Raw genomic sequence first — 23,312 nt, 5'->3', positions numbered from 1 at the left:
TCACCACGAAAAAGAAATGATAATTACGTGACACGATAGAGGTGTTAGCTAACGCCACAGTGGTGATCTTATTGCAATACAGAAGGGCATCGAATCGAATCGTCACGTTGTACACACCTTAAACCTACACGATGTTATATGTCAATTAGACCTCAATAAAAAATAGTCACCCCCAAAAAGATCATGGAAAAACACTACCATTTTGCTCAGGAGAATCAAAGCGGTTTGGTCCCAGGTCTAGCTGGACATAGCCCAGAAATTGGGGCGTCATGAATGTGACCGGGAGGAGAGGGTCACCTGTGGGTCCCTGGATGGTTACCCGCATATACAATACCCCCGTGCCACAGCACTGCTCTGCTTCTGCCCCTCACAACCCGCTGACCCTGCCACCTGGGGAAGGCTCTCAGAGCCGGCCCCAGGCACCAACGTGGCTAGGTCCAGCTCAGGGGAAGGGCAGCAAGTGACACTCAGCCTGGACACCACAATGACTCTGCTGTCCTGAAGGCAAGGCTGGGCTGCCAGCCCCAGTGTCTGGTCTGCCAGCCAAGCCTCCTGGCTCTTCCTGCAGTCTACACCCCTGGCTCTGCTGTGTGTGTGTGTGTGTGTGTGTGTGTGTGTGTGTGTGTTGATGCGGACAGCAGCCAGCTCTCTGCCGGGCTCTCTAACAAGTTCCACGAGTCTGTTTGCTAAAGAAAAATTCCAGTGGGTCCATCCAACACATGGAACTCAAGTACAGAAATTATATTTATCCACCCCACTGCCAAGGAGATCACATGCCCCGTGAGTCACTCCAGATGTGCTCAAAAACAGAGTCTCTCTGTGGAAGCCCGGTCCCCCAATCCCAGAGAGAGTCGAATTAGCAGAGGTCCCAATTCCTGTGTCCCCACCCCCCTAAGAGGCAGTCTCTGCCTCCACCCTTCTGGGGCAGGAAAGGACGCCTTTTGCACTTCTGTAAAGGGAAGGGGGGTAAGAACTCTACCTTCACACTGGGAGGACCAGCACGGGCATACCTGTAGCTCCTGAGGTCCCATTGGGTTCGAGGACAAGTGTCACCTCTTTGGAGCAAAAGATGTGTTGGAACACGCTGCTGCTTCTGCTGTTGTGTTATGATGCTCAGGCGGCGGTGTCCCACAGGTGGAGCAGGGGTAAGTTGCTCTGTATTTATTTGATGCTCATTATTCTTTCTCAAATGCAATTAGAAATCTGGGGGCGGGGGGGGGGGGGAGAGTAAGGCGGTGGAAGGAAATTAGACGCCCGGCACCCACCCACACACACCCCTCTTTTATCTCGTCTCTGCCAATTACTTTATGCTTCTTGACAAGTGAGAAGGTGCTAGAAGGTGATGGGGGATGGGACGCTGAAACACATCAAAGCCGCTGAGGGATCTGGGTGGAGGTGGAGAACGCAGAAAACAGCCCTTTCTGACACGCCAGAGCCAAGTTATCTTTGCTCCGTGGATGTGGGTAGTCTCCCTCCAGCCCCTCTGCCCGCCCACCCCCTGCTGCAGCCAGACAGGGCACGTGAACAGCAGGTACCAGGACGAACACCAGTATCCCGGGGCTCTGGGTGCTGGCTTGCAAAAGGCCTGCCACCTGGGGGACCCGACTAGGGGCCCTGGCCACGGGCTGGCCACATGGAGGTCTCCACGCGGCTCCTGAGCTAGACTGGGCACATCTTTCCAGCTGGGGAGAGCCGGCCCAGTGGCAGGAGAGCAAGGGTGACCCTTAGCATTCACGTGTGTGCCAGACGGCTACTCCCACTGGCCCCGCAGTCCACCCCGGAGAGGAGGGAACCCGGCAAGGCTTTTCGCTCACAGCCGACTTCCTTCCCCTGGGGACCGTGCGGCACCTCTTCTCTGTGCCCAGGACCGGCTCCGGGTGGCAGACACTGGTCGCCCGTCCAGCCAATTACAGTTGATTACTGCTGGGGACCGAGGGAGCAGCAGTGAGGACCACTCCGTGCAGAGCTCAACCCGACGGTCTCCACTGCTTGAAATGGACTGAGGTCTCTCTCCCCAAGAGAGCTGGAAAGAGAAGTCAGGCTCATAGGTGTTTCTAGAGATCCAAAATAGAATGAGGACGGGCATGGCAGCGGGGGCACGGCGGGGGTGACGATGAGCCTCCGGGTTCTCAGGGAGAGTGTCGGGAAAGGAGCAGCCAGTGTGGAACAGAGAAGCACAGGGCAAACGGATGTGACACGGGCGGGGAGCAAAGCCACCGCGGTTATCTGAGGTTCTTATTCCCTCATTTTTAAGCTTGTGATCAGGGACTTGCCAGCTCTCTGAGCCGAGCTGTGAAGCGATTGTTGCCCAGAGACGAATAATTCATGTAGCGTTTTCCTTTTATTTTTTTTTTTTTCCATCTGGTAACATCACCCACACCCACACACACCTCTGCTCATGATACGCACAAACGTTGGAGGCGACACTTAGAAGGAGAGCAAAGAGATCTTGGCATTACATTCGGCCCCTTGCCCCTGCGCGACACTGGGGGCCTTCCTTAATTTGTCTCTTAGAGAAAGATGACAACATCCACCCTCCTAATGCACAGGCTGTTAGAAAGGCAAATGAGATAATCTGACTTGTAACAAGGCTTGGAAACTTCAGAGGCACATCATGAGCTTTCCCCGCAAGCAACCCAGAGATTTCAGTTCTGCCTCTAATTGGTCGTGTGACGTCTGGCAAGCTTCTTAACCTCTCCGAGCTTTGGTTCGCTAACAAGTCGCGTATTAACAGTAACAAAATTTATCTTCCCCGCTTCGTGGTGAAGGTCACATTCAAAGTGTAAACAAGACGCTTTTTACGCGATGAAGAACCTTCTAAATGTGAGATATCACCTCCCACTTAAACCTCTGAAAAAAACTTCATTGAGGAAGTTTGGGGTGCTCAACAGAGGGTTCTGCAGCAGCAGCCTGGGACCAAGTGACTGCCCCGGGGCCTCCCTGGGGAAGGTCTGCCCCCTGCATAATAATAACAAATCCATCTGGAGACGGGAAGTCAGCACTGGTGAAACAGAGGACACGATGAGGCATCCGTGTTAAGCGCCAGATTAGTGGTTCCCGTCAGGATTCGGAGTCCACAAATGACAGAGTCCCGCAACCATCATCAAAAGTCTTCCACGTAGTTGATTTTTTTTTTTCATTTTTAACATTTTTTCCTAATTATAAAAGGAAGACCCAACTGTCCTTTCCTTTTAAAGACGGAATGAGAGTCACGCCCAAGTACACAACAATTTTTCCAAACGTACTTAACTGTTCCTTTGGCCTTCATCCTTACCCCCAACCCCCACCCCCACGCCAGCACCCCGGCCTCCACCCTTCCCCACCCCCTGCCCCCAAGCGGAAATGTAGAAATAAACCCACAAGAAACACACCCTCTGTCCCAACGCTCTCCCAGCCTCTCCCGATGAGTGCTCTCTAGGATTCCGCCCTGGGAGGCAGCTTTCCGGGCCAGCCAGGCTCTTCCGGCCCCACCAACTTGACCGACCTGATGACTCACCTGTGGTTCGGGAGGCCAGCGTAGAAGCCGGACATGCCTGGCCCAACTCCCTGCGCCCCCAGGGCCTGCCAGAGCTCCACTTGGGGGGCTGAGGGGAGCTAACCAGTCTTTAAAAACAAAAAAAAAAAAAGAGGAAAGTATATATTAGAATGTACACATTAAATATCTGTTTTTATTAAACACACGTTAATTATTCTTTTTAAAGCAGGCTAATAGAGAAGGATGGCCCTTTAGTTACCTGGTGGGATTTATGTCATCTTTACGTGTCCCTTTTAGCATGTGTGTTTTCAATCACGAATGTTCCATGAAGGGAAGGGCCGGTGATCAGTGTTCAGTAAGTCCTGACTGACTGACGGGACCGGGATAACTGAGCGCACCTGCGTGGCCGCAGTAACCCCCCCCCCCCCCCACCGGCAGGTGCTATTCTGACCATCCACGGGTGAGGGAACCAGAGGATGAGGCAGTTGATGAGCCCCAGGTCCCTCCGCCGGAAGGACACAGCTGGATTTTGTCCCCCAGCCCAGCATCAGCATCTATGGCATCAGAGTCTGCCCGGCGCTCCCACGTCCCCTCCGGGTGCTCCCGGCAGCCCTAAGCTCCCCCAAGGGGGTGGGGCAGTCTGGCCCTTTCAGAAACACTCCCACAGAGGAACCCAACACGCGGGGCCAAGGTCCTGGCTCCCTCAGCACGCCACTGGGTTTCCAAAGGGTTGGCCCGAGAGCAGAAAAGTAAGTGACATCGATAAGATCTCCCAAAAGATCTTTTGTAAATGAGAGGTTTTTTTTCCCCTCCATACCCACTATCATTTGCACTGAGTTGCTTTCACGGATTCATTAAAAATGTGGTTGTACTTCGGCTTGATACGGTGTGCAGTTGGAATCCTTCCCAACAAGCTCTCTGCTACAAGTGCTGTGTGGTTATGTGGAAACCATGGTTGGCCTTAATACCATTCTGTTCTACTGAGCACATTTGGAAGACGGGGAGGGGGGTGGGGTGGGTGGAGATTTTGCCCCAGATCACAAGAAGTCAGAGAGAAGGTCAGGTCACAAAGCAAAGACAGGCTCTTCCGTGTAAGGGGACTTCTGTCCCCGGGTCTGGGTGAGAAAGCTTGGACAGCTCAAGGTAGGTGGGGGGGGAGGGGGAGGGACAGGTGCCAGCCTTGACCGAGATCATTCAAAGTAGCTTCTCCCAGGGGTGCCTGGATGGCTCAGTCGGTTAAGTGTCTGGCTCTTGGTTTTGGCTCAGGTCATGATCTCACGGTTCCTGGGTTCGAGCCCAGCAACAGGCTCAGTGCTGACAGTGCAGAGCTTGCGTGGGATTCTCTCTCTCCCTCTCTCTCTGCCCCTCCCCCCTCTTGCACGCACACTACCTCCATCTCTCTCTCTCTCCCCCTCAAAAGAAATAAACTTAAAAAAAAAAAAAAAAAAAAAAAAAGGAGCTTCTCCCAAGCAGGGATAAGGACTCCTCGGAGATACAGGGAGGGTGTGGTAGAAACAGGAGACCACACCAGCCTTTTGATATTCAGCAGGCACCTGGAATTGCAAATAAATTCTAGAACCATCCTGTTAGAAAAGAAGGAATTAGTAAAGCGCTCTGTTTGAAAAGAATGGAGGGGCGTGACAAGGGTAATTAATGTGTTTCTACGGATCATCGGTTCATTCAACAGTTGTGGGCAGGATGCTGCCCACTGGGAACACAGCAGCAAACAAAACAGACATGATCCCATGCTCTCAGGGAGCTGACATTCTAGTGAGGGAAACAGACAATAAACACCTATACAAATAAGACATCTGGTTTGTTTGAGGACAATAAGTTAGGGACAGAGTAGAGAGGATTATATTCTTAAATAGAGAAGTGAGGGAGGGTCTCCCTAAAGAGGTGACTAAAGACCTGAAGGAAGCAAGGGCATGAGCCACTCAGTTGCCGGAGAAAGAGTATTCGAGGCAGAGGAAATGGAAGTGCAAAGGCCCCGTGGTAGAAGCAGGTGCGGCATGCTCAAGGAACGGTGAGGCCCACAGCTGGGGTGGCGTGAGCCCAGGGAGAATGACGAGCGAGTTCAGAGACATAGGAAGAGGTCAAGTCTTGTAGCACCTGCTCGTCCTCTGGAGATCTTGGGTTTTTACTCTGAGCGAGATTGAAGCCACTGAGGGTTCTGGCCAGAGGAGTGACAGCATCCGACCTACGTTTTCCCTTTGGTGGTTGTATTAAGAATAGAATGACGGGGGGAGCCGAGGATGGAAGCAGAGACACCACTAGGAGAGGTGCTCACGGCCGGAGCCAGGGGTCGAGCAGAGATGTTGCAAGAAGCAGCCAGACTCCGGGTATATTTTGAAGGTAGAGCCCACAAGATTGGCTGATTGGTTGGCTGTAGGATGCGAAATAGAAAAGTCCAGGTGTCTGGCCTGAGCAACTGAGAGAGATGGGGACGACTAGACAAAGAAGGAAGGGTATGGGGGGGAGATGGGTTTGTATGTGTGTGATGTGTGTGCATTTGTGTGTGTGTGTGTGTGTGTGTGTGTGTGTGTGTGTGTGTGTGTGTTGGGGTTGGGCCTGGGTGTGGGCTCAGGAGAGACGAATGGGCAAGGCGATGCCTGCAGGCGGTCGGGGGCATGGATGTCTGGTCTGGAATATGAAGTTGAAAGTCGGCACGGAAGTGAGTGTGGCCGGAAGACAGCAGAGAGCCGAAGACGAGGCCAGGACTCCGCAATGTGAAGAGGTGGGTGAGAACGAAGGGCAGCCAGTGAAGAGGGGTTTCTTTTTCTAAGATAGAAAGAGACCAGTTGTCGTGCTGATGCGAATGATCCAGTAAGGAGGGGAACGTCAATTAACGATGCAGGCGAGAAAAGGTGGAGAGGCCGAAGGCCACCTTCAGTGGAGACTTCCGCACACCCACGTGGAGACGGGAGCATGGACACAATAGCAGAGAAGTCAGAGCGTGCGGACAAGAGACAGGCAACTGGTTTAAGGAAAGGGCGGAAGGTGTGAAACCAAGTGAGAGGAACCGGGAAGTATGGGTAATGGTCGGGCAGCATTTAAAGGCCCAGATGAGGGGGCCCCTGGGGGGCTCAGTCGGTGAAGCGTCCGACTTCAGCTCCGGTCATGATCTCACGGTCCGTGGGTTGGAGCCCCGCATCAGGCTCTGGGCTGACAGCTCGGAGCCTGGAGCCTGCTTCGGATCCTGTGTCTCCCTCGCTCTCTGCCCCTCCCCCGCTCACACTCTCCGTCTCAAAACTAAATAAACGTTAAAAAAAAAATTCACATAAAGGCCCATGTGAGGATAACGATCATGAACTCAAAAGGAGACCGTCTAACATGAGTGTGTTTTCCTCTGGCTGCATTTCAGGTGAGCAGGTGCAGCAGTTGAATAGGCGAAGAGATGGGGTGTCATTTTGCCAAGTGGTCACAAAGGAACCAAGAGAGAGCAGAGGAGTCGGCGGTCTATGTAAGAGAGCAATCATAGGCCTGTAGTAATTTGACCTTGCGTCTCACATTATTGTAAGTCGGAGATCTTTAAAAATTGTGCGTGATTCATTTCAGAATCTGTTTTATACCAAATGCATTCATCATTAACTACATTATCCTTCCCCGAGCCCAGTCTTTGGGCCGATACGCCTACAAAAAAGACAGCACTGTTCTCCCTACTGGCGAGATTGGGTTTTGGAGCCCGCAAAGCCTGGCTTTCATCTCAGTCCCACGGCAAACAAATTGGGTGGCCCGGGGCAAGTTTCTTAACCTCCCCGTTTCTTCATCTATGACATGGCAAGTTAGTACTTACCTCACAAGGTACGTGTGGAAAGCCCAAAGCACGCCGATGAGCACACAGTGGGCTCGTGCACAGTTATGGTATCTGAGCTCCACATTTTAACAACTTTGGTCCGCAGCCCAGATGTGTCTCTCAGCAGAAGACGTGGACAGAACAGGCCCCGACACATGACGCTCGAATCTCTGGACTCTGTTCCCGGGCTGTCTTGGTGCACGGGCATAACGTTTAGCAAGTGAGTCGTTTGCTCTGTGCTGGTCTGTCCTATCACAGAGCCTCAATTTCCCCCCGAAGGCTCGTTTGTCCAAGGAGTCAGGGAACTGGGGAGAAGCCCATGGTCTTCCTGCCCTGCGACCAGCCATACAGGAGACCTTTGCGTGAGGAGACGTGGAAGTCTCTGACGGCCCCTGGTGGCGCGGGGTGGTCCTCGTGGGCACATTCGCATCCTGGAAGAGTGGGCTGGGTGTGTCGGGTGGAGAAGAAGAAAACATAGTGGCCCAGTTTTACATCAAGCAAAAGGCACATAAAGTCAGTGATTTTGACACGCCTGTCCCTGTAGCCTTCCCGCCTGAGGCTCAACATTCAGGTAGTGCCTAGGAGGGAGTGGGACCCTTCTGCCAGTCTCTAGCTTCCCCCGCTGTCCCCTCTTTCAGAGAAGGTGCTGTTGCTCACGGCCATCCAGTGGGGACATTCTGGTCTCCCTCCCCTCCGCCTTGGGAAGACTGTTCTGCCCCAAACCGTTGACTAATCACTCTCCGTGAGGACACAGCCTTACAACGACCCCCATAAATGTAGGGGTGAGGTGGAGGAAGAGAGGAAAAACCCCAGCAAAGCCTGAGGAGTCTCCATGGCGGTTCTGTTTTTGTTGGGATTTTGGTTTTTCTTTTTTAATGTTTATTTATTCTTGAGAGAGAGAGAGAGAGAGAGAGAAGGAGAGCGTGAATGGGGGAGGGGCAGAGTGAGAGAGAGACAGAATCCGAAGTAGGCTCCAGGCTCTGAGCTGTCAGCACAGAGCCCGACGCGGGGCTAGAACTCACGAACCACAAGATAACGCCCTGAGTGGAAGCCGGACGCTTAACCGACGGAGCCACCCAGACGCCCCTTGTTGGGCTTTAAAAAAAAACAAAAATACGTGGTTTGTTTTTAAAATCATCCCCAAATATACACTGAGGCTTCCCTTAAAGCCCAGTGTTATGCAGACATCAAGGTCAAACAGGGGAAGCAGAAACTTCTTCCCTCCCTCGCTCCCAGGAGCTGGCAACCAGAACGAACACTTTCAGGGTGACGGACGGCAAGATGTGAAATGTGTAGAAAGGATGCCGAGGGCCTAAGGAGATGAAGAAGGACGGTGGACAGCGGGGTCGCGGGGAAGGGCTTCCTGGGGGAATGAGGCTGTTGGTCTACCCATGAGGGAGCAAGTCTGGTTCACAGCCTCACCCATAGACACCTCTGAGAGCCGGTCTGCTCTTGCTTTGGCCATTTTCACTTCCGACAGAGTCCGGCCTTCACTGTCGGAGACCAGAACATCTGGAGTGACCGCATACTTCACTTTACGCCCAAATGTTTTGACACGGACCAGACATAGGTCATTTCTCACGCGCTGCCTCCAGCATCTCCGTGAAGGCACATTCCTCCTCTCCAGGCCTCGCCTGGCTTACGGGAAGTCAGACCTGGGCAACTGCCGAGCCTCTGAGATGTCTGGCCGGGGGCCGGCTACACTTCCACACCCATGGCGGTAGAAAACACCTGCCCAACATACCGCCAGTGGGAGGAGAACCAGCAGAATGTAGTGGAAGTGGGTAGAACAGGACAGCAAGGAGGGAGGGGGCCATCTTTCAGAATTCCATGTTCCTCCCACACTGTCTGGGGCAATCATCAGTCCCTGGGTCTAGAGGCTGAAGCTATTTCTAACAATCTTCGCTATTTTAAGAAGACTAAGACTAAGAGCTATTGGAAACAACAGTGTTTTCATTATTAAGCTGAGCTTTGAATCTAGAAGTGTTTTCTTCCCCATTCTTTGAGAGCTCAGGGTCCACTTGGGGCGTGTGAGTCAAAGAAGTGTCGGTATTCACGGGGAGACGATTTTGCTGCGAAGAACTTCCCAGAAGGCAGCCGTCCCAAGTCTGAGATGACAGGACACAGAAAGGACACCATGCCCAGGACATTTATTTCCTCTCATCCCCTTTACCTGCTGGGGTGTGAATTTGGGGTGGGGGGGGAGGGGAACAGTGTGAATTATTTTAAGGGAACAATACTTGTAATTTTACTATAAGAGAGGAATCCCGCTAGGGAGAAGAATGAAAGTAAAGTTGTTCTCAGATCCTGAGAACGGAATTTCATCCACCCCTTCAGGGTAAGAAGAAAAGAAGGGCACACAGAAGGAAGAACCCCTGGGCTAACCTGAGAGTGGTCATATAGCCTGGGCAGCTCCTTCTACACATCAGGTCAAACAGCCTCTGATTCTCAACCTTGGCTACCATTAGACGCTGCCATTCGAAGCCTAGGAAGCTTTGAAAAAAATCTTCCTGTCCCCTTTGTACCCTAGTTCAATTGAACCAGGACCCAGGCACCAATATTTTTTAAAGCCCCTTGGGTGATTCTCCCGTCCAAGTACTAACCGGGCCCGACCCTGCTTAGCTTCCGAGATCAGACGAGATCGGGTGCATTCAGGGTGGTATGGCCGTAGACCGCCCCCCACCTCCCCTGGGTGATTCTAATGTGCAGTCAAGGTTGCAAACCGGTAGAGCTGGAGATGCCTCACTCTCCTGAGCCCCACCTGAAACAACAGTTAACAGGGACAAAGGCCTTCTCAAGCCCCCAAATCCACGATTCCGTGGGAAGCTGGCACTTCACTGGCAAAGAAAACAAATTTTGCTAAAATGCCGGGCCAGGAAATATTGCTCTGCAACTCCCAGGCTCCTCTCCCCCAAATCCTCTGGGGAGGCAGAGCTGGCCAGTCAGCCCCTCAAGGCCTCGTTCCACACAGGGACTTGGTCAGCCAACAGCTGCACCTTGCACACACCCTGGAAGCCTGCCAGGCCCTGCTGGAGGTGCAGAAACACAAAACCATATGGGTCGTAGCCTGTGAGAAACACGTGGTCAAGATAAGAAATGAGTTACGGAGGAAATGATGTCATAGCAATACTACAACCAGCCAGCTTTTTCCAGGAAGTGGGAGATTCCTACCAATGTGCTTTTCAGGAAATGTCCCCTATGTTGAAGATGTTTCATTTTTATCCCTTCCAAAAGAAAGTCTTCTAAAATGCTTACGCAGTGCCCTACTTCTTTAGCCACCGTACCCTGGGCGTCCCTGGACCCTTTCTTGATGGCCCCGGGGGCACCGTTATCAAGAAGGAGAGCGGTCACGTATGGTTATGCAATTCGCGCACTGTGCAACTTCAGGGGGCGCCACTTACCTGGACACAGCTTGGATGTTTACGGTTGGTTCCCCAGTTTTCTGGCAGGGCACAAGCAAGTGTCTTGAAGAAGAGGGTCCCTTCTTTTATTTGCAGGCAGCAGGGTTACCAATCATTTCTGCGCGGCGCCCTGGTACAAGGTGGGGCTGTGGGGTGAACGGGGCTGTCTGCTCCCACCCAAGACCATCCTCGAGAACCGGGATTCATAACGATTACACCCATACCCTATCTTAGTCTGTCTTCTTCACCTGCCCTCTGTCAGTTCCTAATTCTGCCACCCCCTCCACCCCTCAGCTCATCCGTCTTCCTCCAGGTACCACCTCCAAATGCAGTATCTCCAAAAACATTGGCAAACCAGTGACGGCACGCCACGTGCCCCTCTCAGCCCGCCCCCAGGGGAGGCCCTGAGCTCTGCTTCACACACCCCTAGGGCCAAGTGTCAGGGGCTTGTGGCGGCTCTCTGCCTTCCCTTTGTCACCTGTGTCCAGAGTCTTGGCAGCTCGATTTCAGATGGCTGGGGAACAGCCAGAAGTCTGATCCTCTGATTAAAAGGGTTGTCAATAAATATAAACCAGCATTTCGTATTAACAAAGGGAACGGTGTTATTGGAGAACTCATTTGTTGAACTGGGGGCGGGGCGGGGGGCAGCAGGGAGGGCTGTCTGCTCGTTTCTGTTTTGTTTTATTTTGCTTTACATAAATTCCCTAAGGTATCCATATCCCTACACATCTAGTTTTTCAAAACTTTCCGGGATGATTCTGATGAGCAGCGGGTTTGAAATCACTGGTCTGAAATAGTAACATGGGACATGCCTGGGAGCCCTCTGGGGCACACCAGAGTCGTCTGTCACCTCTTCCTGCTTCACGTCCACCACCACGTGGAGTCAGTCACTTTCAAGACGGGCCGGGCCGGCCCACCTCCAGGTCACCGGTGGGGAGAAGGCCATGTGCACAAGCAGCCTCTCGAACTAACTCTTGTCTCTTGCAGCCATGCTCTTTCCTGCTGCGCATCGGCCAAAGAGATCCTCATCCATGCCCCTGAATCCTGTCCTGCAGAGCTCCCTGGAGGAAGTAGAACTGCTCTACGAGGTAGGAGGACAAGAAAGTGGTCAATTCAAGTCACGCAAAAGGCGTCGCACCTTCGCTGTGATTTTTGGCAAAGGGACCTAAGTCCCTGAAAATGAGTGGCCTCTGCTGTTATAGGGCCTGGTCTAGACTAGTTTGTGGATTCATCGAATCCTTCCCATCCCACAGTAAGGTATTCCTCATATCTCCTCCCTTTCCCACACGCCGTGACAGGGAATGATGGCATTGCAAGGGTTCAGTCCAAGCAAAATTCGAGATTTCCGAGTACCAGCACCCGAGCTGCAGAGCAGAGCCACGTTCCCCAGCAAAGGCTCAGGGGTGCTCAGGCAACGCCACCCCGATTGTCTCAGTAGAGCCGTGTCTCCAGTAACTGTATGCTTCTGACAGTCTGGGGCCACCCCGAAGGCTCTCTTCCTCTGCCTCGCTCACCTTTGCCACCAATACCCCACTCCTTCTCCAAACCATAGGCAAATCCCCCAAGGCTGCCTGGATTGGCTCAGTGGGGAAATTCCAGGATCACCATCGGCTGTACGACCTTGCATATGCCCCCATTGCTCTCTGGGACTGAATCTCCTCAACTGTTAAATGAGGAACCACAATGATCTCCCAAATCCCCCTCCTGCCTTGACATCCTCCCACATCCTCCACATACCAGAACTTTCGGGTTAAGAAAGAGATGGCCTAAAAAAAAAAAAAAAAAAAAGAGATGGCCTGCTGCAGCCAAGCAGTTGAGCTGGGGGGAGGAGGGAGAGATTTCAGATCCTGCCACAGGGAACAAACTCGGGCACGTCTGGAAATTGGGAGTCACGTGAACAGATCTGTTCTAGAAAGATAGCAGAGAACAGCATGGAAGATGGATTAGAGCCAGGGGGAGTCAGAGACAAAGAAGAGAGTTAGAACTCTGAGTCCAAGAGGTATTTGCTACGTTCCTCATATGAGCCTGGTCCTGAGCAGGGGTTGCGTGTGGCTTACCCCACCCTACACTTAAAGAACAGGTGAGAAATGAGAACAAATCCCTGTGTCCCACTTAATTCCTCGTACAATTCTCTGCATCCTTCAGATTCAGCTTCTGATTTTAAATTACCCCAAGCCGTCAGCGCATGCTTTTGAAGATCTTCGGTGGGTGGGGGGGAGAAAGGGAATCGGGGGTTGGTCCAGGGCACTCATAACAGTAAGTCAGTCGCTTAAATAGGGGCATTGTACCAGCCACAGTGTTAGACGTTGTCCGTATTTGCCTTACTTATTTCTCCCAACCTCCCAGTGAAGTACTGTTACTAACCATTTCACACAGGAGGAAAATGAGGCTCAGAGAAGTTAAGTAGCTCGTCCAGGGTTACACGGCTAGTGGGAAGGTCGGAACTGGAACCCAGGTCTCTTGGATTCCAAAGCTCTTTCCTCGTCTGTCTCCCTCAATGAACACACGTGGTAACGAATACACTGGTGTCCTCAGTGAAGCCTGAATGCTTCATGTCTTTCCATGTCCCGTGTCTCTCTCCAGTTCCTGCTAGCTGAACTTGACATCAGCCCTGACCTGAAGATCTCCATCAAGGACGAGGAGCTCTCCTCGTTGAGGAAAGCCTCCGACTTCCGCACCATCTGCAATGACGTGATCCCCAAGCGCATCCCGGACATCCGCCGGCTGAGCGCCAGCCTTTCCAGCCACCCTGGCATCCTCAAGAAAGAGGACTTTGAAAGGACAGCGCTGACCCTGGCCTACACGGCCTACCGCACCGCCCTGTCCCAAGGGCATCAGAAGGACATCTGGGCCCAATCCCTCCTTAGCCTCTTCCAGGCCCTGAGGCATGACTTGATGCGGTCCTCGGGCCCCAGAGTGTCTCCCTGAGAGCCCGGCCCGCGGCCACGGAGCAGGGACCAGCACACGCGGTAATCCAAACACTCTTCATTCTCTACTCCATTTACAGAGCCCTGCAACAAAGCACATGCCACCAACTCAGAGTAGCAGAGATAAAATAAGTAACCCCAGGTCCTTTGCCCCTCGTAGTTCCCTGACAAGCACATCTAATTCGTGTCACAGTGTGACCGGGGCTGCAAGAAAGGGCTAGCGTGGTCATTCAAGATGCCCCCAAAGGCCACCTGATTTGCCTGGTGACGCGCTTCATCACCGAGTGACTGCCATAAACACCCGAGGCCGAAGACAGAGCTAGAGGAGACGGCACAGAGGTTTGGGCATTGCGGGAAGATGGGGGGACAGAGATCAGGGCGTGAGGCCGAATGAACATCATTCCAAAGGTTCCACATAGTTAAGATACTTAAAACGAAAAGCTGGAGCTATAGCAAATAAACGCTTTGTTAGCCAAAGATCCACGTGTCAACTTTTCCAAAAGTCACCAAGAAGCATCAGCCAGAAAATCAGTAATTTTATGGCCTCTCTGTCTTGTCTCTTCTTCTCCGAAAGTGGATCTAATACAGAGGAGAAACACGACGGGGGCCCATAGAGAGGCTGCACACCGTCAGACCTCGTCTTCTGAACAGAGAAAGCACGCTGATGCAGAGAGGATCACCCTAGGAAGAGCTCCAAGACTGAGCGCCCCAATTACAAATGATTTTTTAGACAACAGAACTTACCCTTTCAAATGCCAGAACCTTCATTTTAGCAATCCTGACTTGCTGTCTTTGTTAACTGTATGTACGAAACATCTTGAGCTTCTATTTAGGATCTTTGAAACGTTCTGATGAAGGAACTGGATAAAATAACCTCTAAGATTGCTCGGCTTCCGAAAGTTCCACGATCACTGAACCAGCCGTGAGATAATCACCGGGAGGACACCGGGACCTAAGGGGTCTGCTGGACTGTTTGCGCCAAGCCCAGGAGGCCCCGGGGCTTTGCCGATTCTGTCGGGTGCGTGTCCTGCCTTCTGCACCGTGAGGCTGTAAGAGGGCGCTCCTCTTTCTTTCCAACACAACTTGCCCGTTGCAATTTGTTCTATTTTGGCTGCTACCACCTAAGGGACAAAGCAGGGAGGCTTGTCATAATTCCGTGTTAAATCGGAGCTCGTAGGCGAAGGTCTCTGCTAGAGGGAGGCACTACGCTCTAATACGGATTCCTCACTGGCTCTCCTGGCTTGACAGCTGGGTTTTGGAGGCTAACGTTGCAAGAGGTCTAATCTTTGAATGAGTGACATCTTATCCGGCTAAATTTGATTCTGAAATGGGTATTTAACAATTGTCATTGGATGATGCCCTAAAGTTGATCTGGACTTCTTAAAAACTTTGAATAAGTCATTGCTTCGCAGCTGCATGATCCTTTTGGAGAAATAGTAGGATGTAGGACGAAGGTATTCATCATCAGAGAAAAATACAACATGGAAAAATCCTGATGTTCTCGGGCTCCGAAGATTAATGACCGCTGGTTTCTCTGGTCCTCATTCCCTGATTACACCACCCTTTTACGGCCCTCAAATGCAGTCTCTGATATATGCTTTTGGTTCCATTTTTCCCTTTCTAATATTCCATGTTCTCTTCGGCCTGGTTTGTGTCTCTTCTGCTTTATCTTTGGGCCCAATTCTGATTATCTTTGTATCTACTTCTCCCAGTCTCTTTTGGTGGATGTATGCTCACTCTAGCTCTGTCTGCTTGCCCTCTGACGCTCACTGTCTTTCAGCCCCCTGTGGGTATCACTGTCTGACCAAAACAAAGGTCAACATACAGGGCCAGGAGTTCCCAAAAGGCCGATTAGCCTCATGGCTGCCTTCACTGTTTGTACTTTCTCTGGATGTGGGGTAGAGGAGGTTAGCAGAGGGCTCAATCCTTTCACATTGTGCAATACCCTGACATCAGTCTTGCATGCCACCCCGGGCCTCCGCCCCCGTCAGGATGGATCTGAGAGCCTTTGTTCAGTCACTGGTTAGACAGACCACCCTTGTGGTCCCTCCCTGTCATGTTCTGATATTCACGGTCACTCCCAGTGGTAGGAGATTCGTGAATGGGAGGATGGTTCCCAGGACCAGTGATAACCTGGAAGTTCATTCACCCTGCAGCAAAAATTAAAGGCACTTTTGTACTCATGAATCGGGGCACATGTTTATGTGGCATTCAAGGACCGAGGGAAAAAGAAAAGAAAAAAGAAAAGAAACAAGAAGGGCATGACTTTTTTAGAGACAAATGAAAATTTCATTTTCAGTAATTCCATGACACTATTAAATACTATTTGGGGCTGAATACAAATTAATTGTTTCCCACAAGAAGCTTTATCACAATAACTTCATTTATGTGGAAGATCAAATATAACACTCACCAATGCCACCAAAGACCTGACTCTTTGCTCAACGAACAGTGAAATAGGAGACTGGACAGAAAAAGACTGTCCCATTTTGCCTCACTGATCCCACACGGTAGCACCACATCACAACTGGATCACCTTTTGTCATAATTACGCATAGACAGAATAATTTGGGGCATGGTTTCTGTAGAGGAAATGTGCCTGTAACTTCTGGGACTAATTCTGCCATTTCTATACTGCTGGGAACTTGTAGGATCTAAAAATTCCGGAAGCTTCTTCTATCGTTGCTATCCTGGTGGCTACCTCTGGCGTCACTCAAGAGACGCTGAAAAACATCTGAATGGCTGAAGCTTCCATTGCCCTCTCATCTCGCCTTGAATCTAAAACAGAATCGCCTCAGTGGTAAATCAGTCAGAAGGTATTTCCACCGGTGGACCGGTCTAAAATTAAACACTTGTTAAATGTCTTTACACGGCACCCCTTAGTTTCCTAACCCATTTTAACGTCTCCTAATTTTTTGTGCGGTAAAAAAAAAAAAAAAAAAAAAAAGTAACGTGAAATTTACCATCTGAGTTGCCTATGTGTGCCGCACAGTGTTAGCTATAGGCACAGGGTGGTGTGACAGATCTCTAGGACTTTTCAATTTGCAAAGACGACCCCTCTGGAACAGTAACTCCCCTCTCTCCTCTCACCCTCAGTGCCTGGCAACTGTCTTTCTACTTTCTAAGAGTTTGACTACTTTAGATACCTCAGAGAAGTGAAACCTGCCTTATATTTCTTAAGCATAGTATCCTGGAAAATGTTTTCTTCATCTGAAAAATGGATAGAGCCCTGAAGGAGAACTACTGGTCTTACCGTGTTGCTCACCTTCCCTAATTTTATTTAACAGTTATTCCTTTATGGTATAATAAAAATGTCATGATCGAGTTTACTAGGCTCAATAGAATCTTTGTTATGTCAGATTATCTCGCCAAGGAATGTGATGTGGTCGGTCCATGGGTTGAACAGTGGATATTGATCTCCACAGCGGTTAATTATTACCCAGCCTCTTTAATATTTGCCACCCAAACATCACGCACGTGATATTGTCATTCTGAGTTACAAAATCATCACAAGAGTGAGGCCCAAATGCAGTATATACGGTAGCCAGTCTCTAACGTGCATTGAAAGAGATGGGTCATCATAGCCCATCCTACGATGGCAAGATAACCTCAGAGGAGCCTGGACTGTCCACAATTACACCTGCCTTGGAAGTCAAGAAGAACTGGTTTTCTGGGGCCACTTCTCCAATCACTTTACATTTAGCCTGGGGATCATTTCCAACAGGTACAGGTGCTGACCATAGAATGCCATTCTTGAATTCTGTGAATTCAGGAAAACATGGGTGACCTGAGCCACGTGTCCATTCTGAGAAAAGAGGCTGACAGCTTCTCCTGATCTCTAAGCAGCAGAAATTCCAGAGGGCAACAGCTGCTAGGGCCCTGACCCTGAACTTGTCAACTTCTTCCCTGCCCTCCCACCTCCTTCCTCCTTGCATACCAGCCAAAGGTAGCTTTCTGCTTCAGTTTTTTTGGTAAAGAGCCTCAAAGAGGAGCATTTGAGCACCTACTCCGGCCAGAAAGACCACTGACATCTGGGCACCGAGGGCCTTGGAAATGAGACCGTCATCTAGACTTATCCAGAGAGGTTGCTACCCTTCCCATTCTCCCTAAAAAGATCTGCGGTCTTTCTTAGAGGCTAACACCCTCTGCTGGTCCAGATGATTCGTACTCACTCAGATGCTGAAGCAAATGATCTTTGTCACCAGGGATATCTGAAAGGCGTAATATTGTACACTCTGGGGGCCAACTTCCCCCCGAATGATTATTTCATTTTCTCCCTGCCACCGAACACATCTTCCTAAGGACCAGGTTAGTAAGTGGCTCTCCCAGGGACAGCTCTGCATAAGTGGGATGGTGTTTACGACGATGATCGTCACTCCAGCCCCTAGGACGTTTGAGAAACAAAAATAAGCTTTGCAAGTTGCCTATAGCTTCTGCGGACTCAGCAGGCCCCTGCTGGGACCAATCAAGAGCTGCCTTTGGAAGAGATCCGGCCTCATTCTTTCCAAAGTACCGATTGGCTTTGAGGAATGGGCGGGGCTGCTGCCTCCTGTCCGGCTTCCCATAGGTGAAGGAAAGTTAAGGTGGGCCCCCAGCGAGATTTTTGTCCCGGGTCGACGAGGACAGTCCTGGGGATTTTTTTTTCCCCCTGCTTTGGAGGCCCCGGGCTCAAGGCAAATTATAAGTGGGAAACCAATTGAAAGGAAAGAAATTTGAACCGAGTCAAGGTGCCAGAAAGAGAAGCAGCCCTATCTGAAGTCTGCATCTGCCGCTGACAAACTTGGGGGGGGGGGGGGGGCTGTGTTAAGGGAAGGGGGTTCAGCAAGCACAGGTAGAGGAGAGGCCGGTACTGCCCCAACAGGCCATCAGAGAGCGGCAAAATGATGGAGGGCACTAGGAAGAAGTCACTCTAGAGGTAACCGCACGAAGGGGGACCCGCTATGCCTCGGCTCACGATCCTTTCCCGCTCCCTTTCTGCTGGGCGCAAAACCATGCTCACCAATCCCACCTAAACAAGGAGGCAAGGAGCCCAGCCTTTTGTGCAAACGGGAGCTGTAACTGCCCTCCTTTTCTGCCCCCAAGACAAGAGAGGACTCTTGGAAGCCGAGAAGGCTTTGAGAAGTCCTTTCCGGACTGAGCCGTCGCCGGAGGCCCCTGGCGGCCCGCCCGCGCACAGAGGTCCACGATGGGCCTGCTCCAGGGCCTTCTCCGGGCGAGAAAGCTGCTGCTCGTTATCTTCGTGCCGCTGCTGCTGCTGCCTCTGCCCATGCTCCACCCCAGCAGCGTGAGTACCGCCTGTCCCCGCCTGTCCCCTCCGGTCCCTGCCGGGCCGGGCCTCGGGTGCCAGGGCGGGGGGACGGCGAGGGATGGGGTGCGATGCGTCTCTCGACAGGGTTTTCTCCGGGGCTCAAGGCCTGCACGTGCCTTTCTGGGGTAGGCTCAGATGCTTTCTTCCCCCAAACTGCCACTTCTGTCCCTCTACCCCCGTTCCCAGGGCCCCAGCCGCGTGGCCCCCTGCCAGGGGGGAGTCTGGAAGGGCGGCTGGACCGACTGATGGGTGCTACACCATCCCTGGGTCGCCCGAACTGGCCACGGGACGCGCGCAGTGTCCATACGGAGAAGAACACGCTGCTGGGCCAGCGTTTGTCCGGGGTCACATGGGACCATCTTCCTGTGAGGGAGCTGGAGAGAGGGAGACCTCCCAGGAAGGACCCTGAGGGGGTGGGGGGTGGGGGCAATGGGCAGGCAGGGGACTGCCCTTCGGGACTGGGACTGGGGTGTCTCTGTGGAGACCCTCTGCCCCACCCACCATCTGTGGACCGGCCATGCCAGCTTCTGATAACCATGCTTTGAAATGCAATCGCTCAAGTTCCCTCTGAACTTCACATTCAAAGCAGAGCTTGGCATATTGCCCCAGTCCCCAGCGCATGGCCCTTTGATTATTTGTATCCGCTGTGTTTTCTCTGTGCTCTTGAAGGGGGGGCATTCAATGACGCCATAAAAAAGAAATAAGGAAGCCCCCAACTCTAGCCCATGACCTGATTTTTGACAGGGTCTGCACGAACAGAGATACCGAAAGCTCGGGCTCTGCCTTTGGCTTGCTTTTCAGACCACTGTTGGCCTCCCTTTCCCTTTCTGTCTCCCTCCTCCTCCTCCCCCTCCTCTCAGGGTCTCTACCCCTCCTCCGGCTGCCACTACCCTTAAAACTTCAGGAAAAATAAGCTAAGAGAGGTTAATCATGTTTGTGGGAGGGGGAGAGATTTTCCAGGCAGCTCCCTGAGTAACTTGGTAACCAACATTGAGTTATAAAGTTAAATAGAGGGGATTAGAATGGCTCGTCTTAAAAACAAACTGGCTTAAATCTTTACTAGAATAAATACCCCAGAGTGCCAAGGAGACGCTGATTAACAGCAGGCTGGGATTAGCAGACAGTGATTGCTGCTGACAGTTTTCCTGGGCTTACACCAGCCAATTCTCTGATCTGTCCAAAATGGGTTGGTTTTTTCTTTCTTTCTTTCTTTCTTTCTTTCTTTCTTTCTTTCTTTCTTCCCTTCTTTGTTTTTCTTCTTGGTTTGTTGTTGTTGTTTTTTCACTCAATGTCAGATTGCATTTAAGGGAATGTTAACCAAAGACATGTCGCCCTCTTCTCCATGGAAGTATCAGGCACCTCTGTGGCCCCGAGTCAGCCCTGTGTTTGGAGACCACGAGTCTAGGGTGTGGTGTTGCCTCCATTTCATTCTGGGGCCCTGGCTTTGAGCTTCTGAGTCACCAATGGCAGTAAGAAGCATCCACAAGAAGAAAAAAGTAACCCGTTATTGAAGCAAGCAAAATAATAAATTCGAAGGAAGACAGGTGTTATCTTAAAGAGGAAAGAAAAGGAAGGGCAGCTGGGCCTCTGCTCTGTTTGGATCTGTAAAGATTCTTCGAAGAGATTTTTAAAGCTGGACTTACTGAGACCAAGAGACGTTGCCCTTTCTTGACCTAGCCCTTCTGTCACCTTAGAACAGGGTTTCTCGACAGCCACACTAGTGACAGTTGGGGGCCAGATAATTCTCTGTTGTGGGGAGGGCTGTCCTGCGACTGTAGGGAGTTCAGCAGCACCCCTGGTCTTTACCCATTAGAGGCTAGCAGCACACACTGCCAACCCCATGATGGCCAAAAATGCTTCCAGATATTACCAATGCCCCTGGGGCGGGGTACAGAATCACCCCCTGCTGAGAACAAGTGCCTTTTAAGAAAGGTAACATAACACTTCCTCAGGCACCTGGGTTAGCGGAGGGTGGATATTTTGACTCCCTCGGGACAGCCAGATGGAGCCTGGGGTGGTCCATGCCTTTCAGGCGTAGCTTTCTTGCCATCTACCCAGTTTGCCCTGCAGAGACGATTTCTCCGTGTGTCACAGTGTCAACAAGGGCTCTGCTCCTCTTCTACGATGACGTAAAAGCACCTTGAGGTCACCGGGACAAGCCAACACGTAGAACGTCTCTGACCCATTCTTACTCCTGTGCATTAAACTTTTAGATTCTGATATTTAATCCTCAGGATTCCTAAATGGACCTGTTTGCCCTGGGCGGGAGCTGAGAGGAGTGACCCGGCCAGGAGCTCCTGGCCTGCTGTTCTGATGATTCTTCAAAGTGCCAAGCCACAGCTACGTTTTAGGAAGGATTAGAAGGACCTTCCCCTTTTTCCTGACCAGCTCTCTAAAACCAGGGGCCCAGACTCAGTTTACCATGTTACAGAAGAGGAGGGGACGGGGGGGGGGTCGTCCATAAATTAGCCCCGCTTCAGTGTCCCTGGTGGGATAAAAGTTACACCCAAGCCCCAGCTTAATTGCAGAAAGGCGTCACAGCCATCTATGACAGCAAAGAAGACCTCAAGCCCCTTCCAGTGAAGTCTGAATGGCACATCACTGAGGTGATCGGGCAGCATGGAAAAGGAACAGATGCACACATCAGTTGGTAGCAGAGTCAGGAAATTTCCAATGTGGGTAAAGCCACTTTTGAGCTTTTGAGCTTCCTCCTTTATTTATAAATGGCAGCAAAACAGAGCTGGCAACACTCTCCTTTAAAGGCACCGCCTGCATACTCATCCGCCCCTACATACCTGCTGACTAGCGACAGTGATAAGGGACCTAGCGTTTCCAGAATATTCTCTCCCATAGATAAGAGAAACCTGATAGCCAACAGAGGAACCCAGTTCAGTTCAACCAATATTAATTGAGCCACCTGCCAGACCTTGGCCAGATGTGGGGTCCCAGGAGTCCTATAATCAAACCTCACAAGATTTGGGGGGTTATCTAAATATAAGCTTGCCCACTGAACTTTGAGAAGGTTCAGAAGGAGCAAAAGGAAGTTTATGTAAATTCCATGGGTGAAATGGGCAAGAAATATGGAAAAGCCAATCGGAGGCCCTCTCTTGGCCATTCTTCTGCTCTAAGGAAAGTTCAGGGAAAAAAGGATGATGGTAGGTTATCCTGTTCTTTATAATGCTGGATGAAGGGGCGCCTGGGTGGCTCAGTCGGTTAAGCATCTGAGTCTTGATTTCAGCTCAGGTCTTGATCTCAGGGCCGTGGGTTTGGGCTCTGTGCTGGGCCTGGAGCCTACTTTAAAAAAAAATGCTGGATGAAAGTGGCTTGCTGACTTCCTCCAAGCCAACCCATCCTAATTCCTAAATTTACCTTGGCTTACCCAAATCTTCCTAATTCAAACTAAAATGGTGCCTGGTAGAGAATTTTTTTCTCTATCATTCTTTCTCTCGGTCTGTCACCCCTTCCCACTGCAGCCCCTTCCCTCCCTAACTTAATTTGTGGCTCTGTTATGACAAGAAAAACCGAAAGTTCTCAGTGAGGGACAAATATTCTGTCCCATCGTTAGGGCCCCCTTTATCTTCAGCTGAGTTACGGCAGAACTGCCATTCTGTTTCTCAGAAAAGAGATGGAAATAAGTGGGCCCGAGTAGGGTAAAGGGCTTCTTTGGGTAGTTTTGTTTCTGCAACAAAGTTGGTATTTCTCTAAATTGCATTATTTTCCAATGGCGCCTCCCCCCCCCCACCCCCCTTACTGATTCTGTTGTCTTATCAGTGACTTCCAAAAGTTTTAACTTCTCTCTGATCTTTTGGCCCCAGAGGAAATCTCAGTGGGAGCTACAGTCAACAATTATTGGGCCCAGTTCCCATTCTCAAACCCCAAGGCAGTAATCCATGCATATCAGGAGGGAGCAAGGTCCCATTCTTCCAAGCTGGGTTAATCACTCCTGACGCCCCTCACTGATCATGGCGACCTTTTGTAACTTTTGTGCAAGAGTTTGAGGAGGCTTGTTCTGAACCCAAGGGAGAGATAAACAGAACAAGATTTGTCAGGTTTCTTGATCACCAGCCAGCCTCAGGGTAGGTCAGACCTGAGCCCAGATGGTTTAGAACTACGTATAAATTGAGGAACCCACAGCCAGCTTGCACCTTCTATACAGTGGCCCTCCAGGTCTGTTGTTAGGGCCCTTGGATAGTGACGTCTCCCAAGAGTAAGCCAGTGACCTTTCTCGGCACCATTAATCAGAATCATCCCGAGCAGCTAGAATTACCAGAGGCTGAGATTAAGGAGGGCTGATTGTTGATAACAGTGTTGTGCCTTTTTATTCCGTGCACACCAGTGTGGTATAGCCAGCAAAGGGAGGAGGTTGGGGAAAACTCTCGTAAATTTCCAGCCCTTCCCTTCCAGG

At 51.1% G+C, this 23,312-nt stretch overlaps 2 protein-coding genes and 1 long non-coding RNA gene across 3 annotated transcripts in view; 2 read left to right on the top strand and 1 right to left on the bottom strand.

Moving 5' to 3' along the window:
• The first annotated feature begins 815 nt into the window (after positions 1-815).
• On the top strand, positions 816-16,928 carry FAM180A (family with sequence similarity 180 member A). Its single transcript, XM_019452860.2, has 3 exons — positions 816-1,145; positions 11,660-11,760; positions 13,256-16,928. The coding sequence occupies exons 1-3, from the start codon at positions 1,070-1,072 to the stop codon at positions 13,598-13,600; spliced, it is 522 nt and encodes a 173-aa protein (XP_019308405.1). The 5' UTR covers positions 816-1,069; the 3' UTR covers positions 13,601-16,928.
• On the bottom strand, positions 1,095-8,350 carry LOC109269056 (uncharacterized). The gene is made up of 3 exons (XR_002080922.2): positions 7,272-8,350; positions 3,497-3,603; positions 1,095-1,203 (listed from the first exon to the last, which is right to left on the bottom strand). It is a non-coding gene; the product is annotated as an uncharacterized LOC109269056 (long non-coding RNA).
• A 1,090-nt stretch (positions 16,929-18,018) lies between the features above and the next one.
• Positions 18,019-23,312, top strand: part of SLC13A4 (solute carrier family 13 member 4) — a 45,847-nt gene continuing 40,553 nt past the window's right edge. The window contains 2 exon segments of the mRNA XM_019452856.2: positions 18,019-18,514; positions 18,682-18,883. Coding sequence (XP_019308401.2) covers positions 18,785-18,883 — 99 coding nt within the window. The 5' untranslated portion in view covers positions 18,019-18,514; positions 18,682-18,784.

This window comes from Panthera pardus, unplaced genomic scaffold, assembly GCF_024362965.1.
Source record: "Panthera pardus isolate Hobbes unplaced genomic scaffold, ASM2436296v1 HiC_scaffold_8, whole genome shotgun sequence".
Lineage (NCBI taxonomy): Eukaryota > Metazoa > Chordata > Mammalia > Carnivora > Felidae > Panthera > Panthera pardus.
The sequence above is the reverse complement of the archived record's forward strand: the minus strand, read 5'-3'. Positions and strand labels throughout refer to the sequence as shown.